Here is a 1,079-nt window from a genome sequence, read left to right as displayed (position 1 = left end):
CGTTGGGATGGGGCGGGGCCTCGAGGGGGCGGGGCCGAAAGGGGCGGGGCAGTGTGGGGCCACCTGGCACTCGCAGTCCTACCTTCTTCCGGCTGGCCCCGCGCCCCCCGGGGCCGCCGGGCCAGGAAGCTATGCGCCAGCAGCGCCTCCTTGGTGTGCTCGTCCTGCGCGCGCAGGGCCAGGGCGCTGAGCAGCTCCGAGTTGTTGGACGTGCTGCGGTAGTAGAGCATGTGCGCCAGCTCCAGCGCCTGCACGTTGCGCCGCTGTCCGAACATCTGCAGGTCAGACGAGATCCGGGAGGGTCAGGGCCGTGCTGGGGCTCCACACACCCCCCCCAAACCCACCCAGCACGCACCCTCACCCATATACACACCCCTTGGTCACTTACGCTGGTACAGTCCTTCTCGAGGGCTCCAGGGACCTCCCCAGACGTCTTCGGTTCAGGTCCCCAGGACTGGGGCCTGGATATTTGGATGTTTAACCCACATGCTCTCGCCCCTGGTTTGCTCATTTGAGCCACGTATTAATGAATGTGTTCGAGGATTTCCGGACCATAGGAGTTTTCGTGTCGGCACTTTTTGTTACAATGATTTTTTTTTTTTTTTAATCCTTATCGTCTAGACACATACTGAAGTGTTCCCAGATGACGCGTGTAGGATCTGCTTCAAAATAATCCAGTGGTCGGGGAGGCGGTCTTTAGGTGAAACCTGATTGACTGTTGCTAACTGTTGACGCTGGTGCTGGCTACAAGGAAGCTTATTATACTATTCTATTTCTGCATCTGTTTGCACTTCTCCATAATTAAAAAAAAAGGTTTTAAATGTTAAATTGTCAAAGAGAAGTGTTAACAGACAACAAATACTTGATGAGCCGTTTTCAGAGAAGAAGGGAGGGAGCGCCAGGTCTGGGGCCCAGCTGTCTATTGGCTGCCCCCCTTCCCCACCAGGAACGGCATATGCAAAGGGAGAGAAGAAAAGAGAAGCGGGGGGAGGAGCTACAAGTATATTTTGGTAGAGCTGAAGCTTAGAATTGTGTCAGATGAGGCTGGGGAAGCAAGGTCTCCGATGCCAAGTTGTGAG

General features: G+C 55.1%; 1 protein-coding gene across 2 annotated transcripts in view; it reads right to left on the bottom strand.

Annotated features, from left to right (window-relative positions):
* Positions 1-1,079, bottom strand: part of TMEM143 (transmembrane protein 143) — a 16,225-nt gene that overhangs the window by 1,874 nt on the left and 13,272 nt on the right. For both annotated transcript variants that reach the window (XM_024768618.1, XM_024768619.1), the window contains one exon: positions 83-275. In XM_024768618.1, coding sequence (XP_024624386.1) covers positions 83-275 — 193 coding nt within the window. The remainder of the gene's footprint in view (positions 1-82; positions 276-1,079) is intronic.

The sequence above is a fragment of the Neophocaena asiaeorientalis genome, unplaced genomic scaffold, assembly GCF_003031525.2.
Source record: "Neophocaena asiaeorientalis asiaeorientalis breed wild unplaced genomic scaffold, Neophocaena_asiaeorientalis_V1.1 scaffold629, whole genome shotgun sequence".
Classification (NCBI taxonomy): domain Eukaryota; kingdom Metazoa; phylum Chordata; class Mammalia; order Artiodactyla; family Phocoenidae; genus Neophocaena; species Neophocaena asiaeorientalis.
This window is presented reverse-complemented; position numbering and strand designations above follow the sequence as displayed.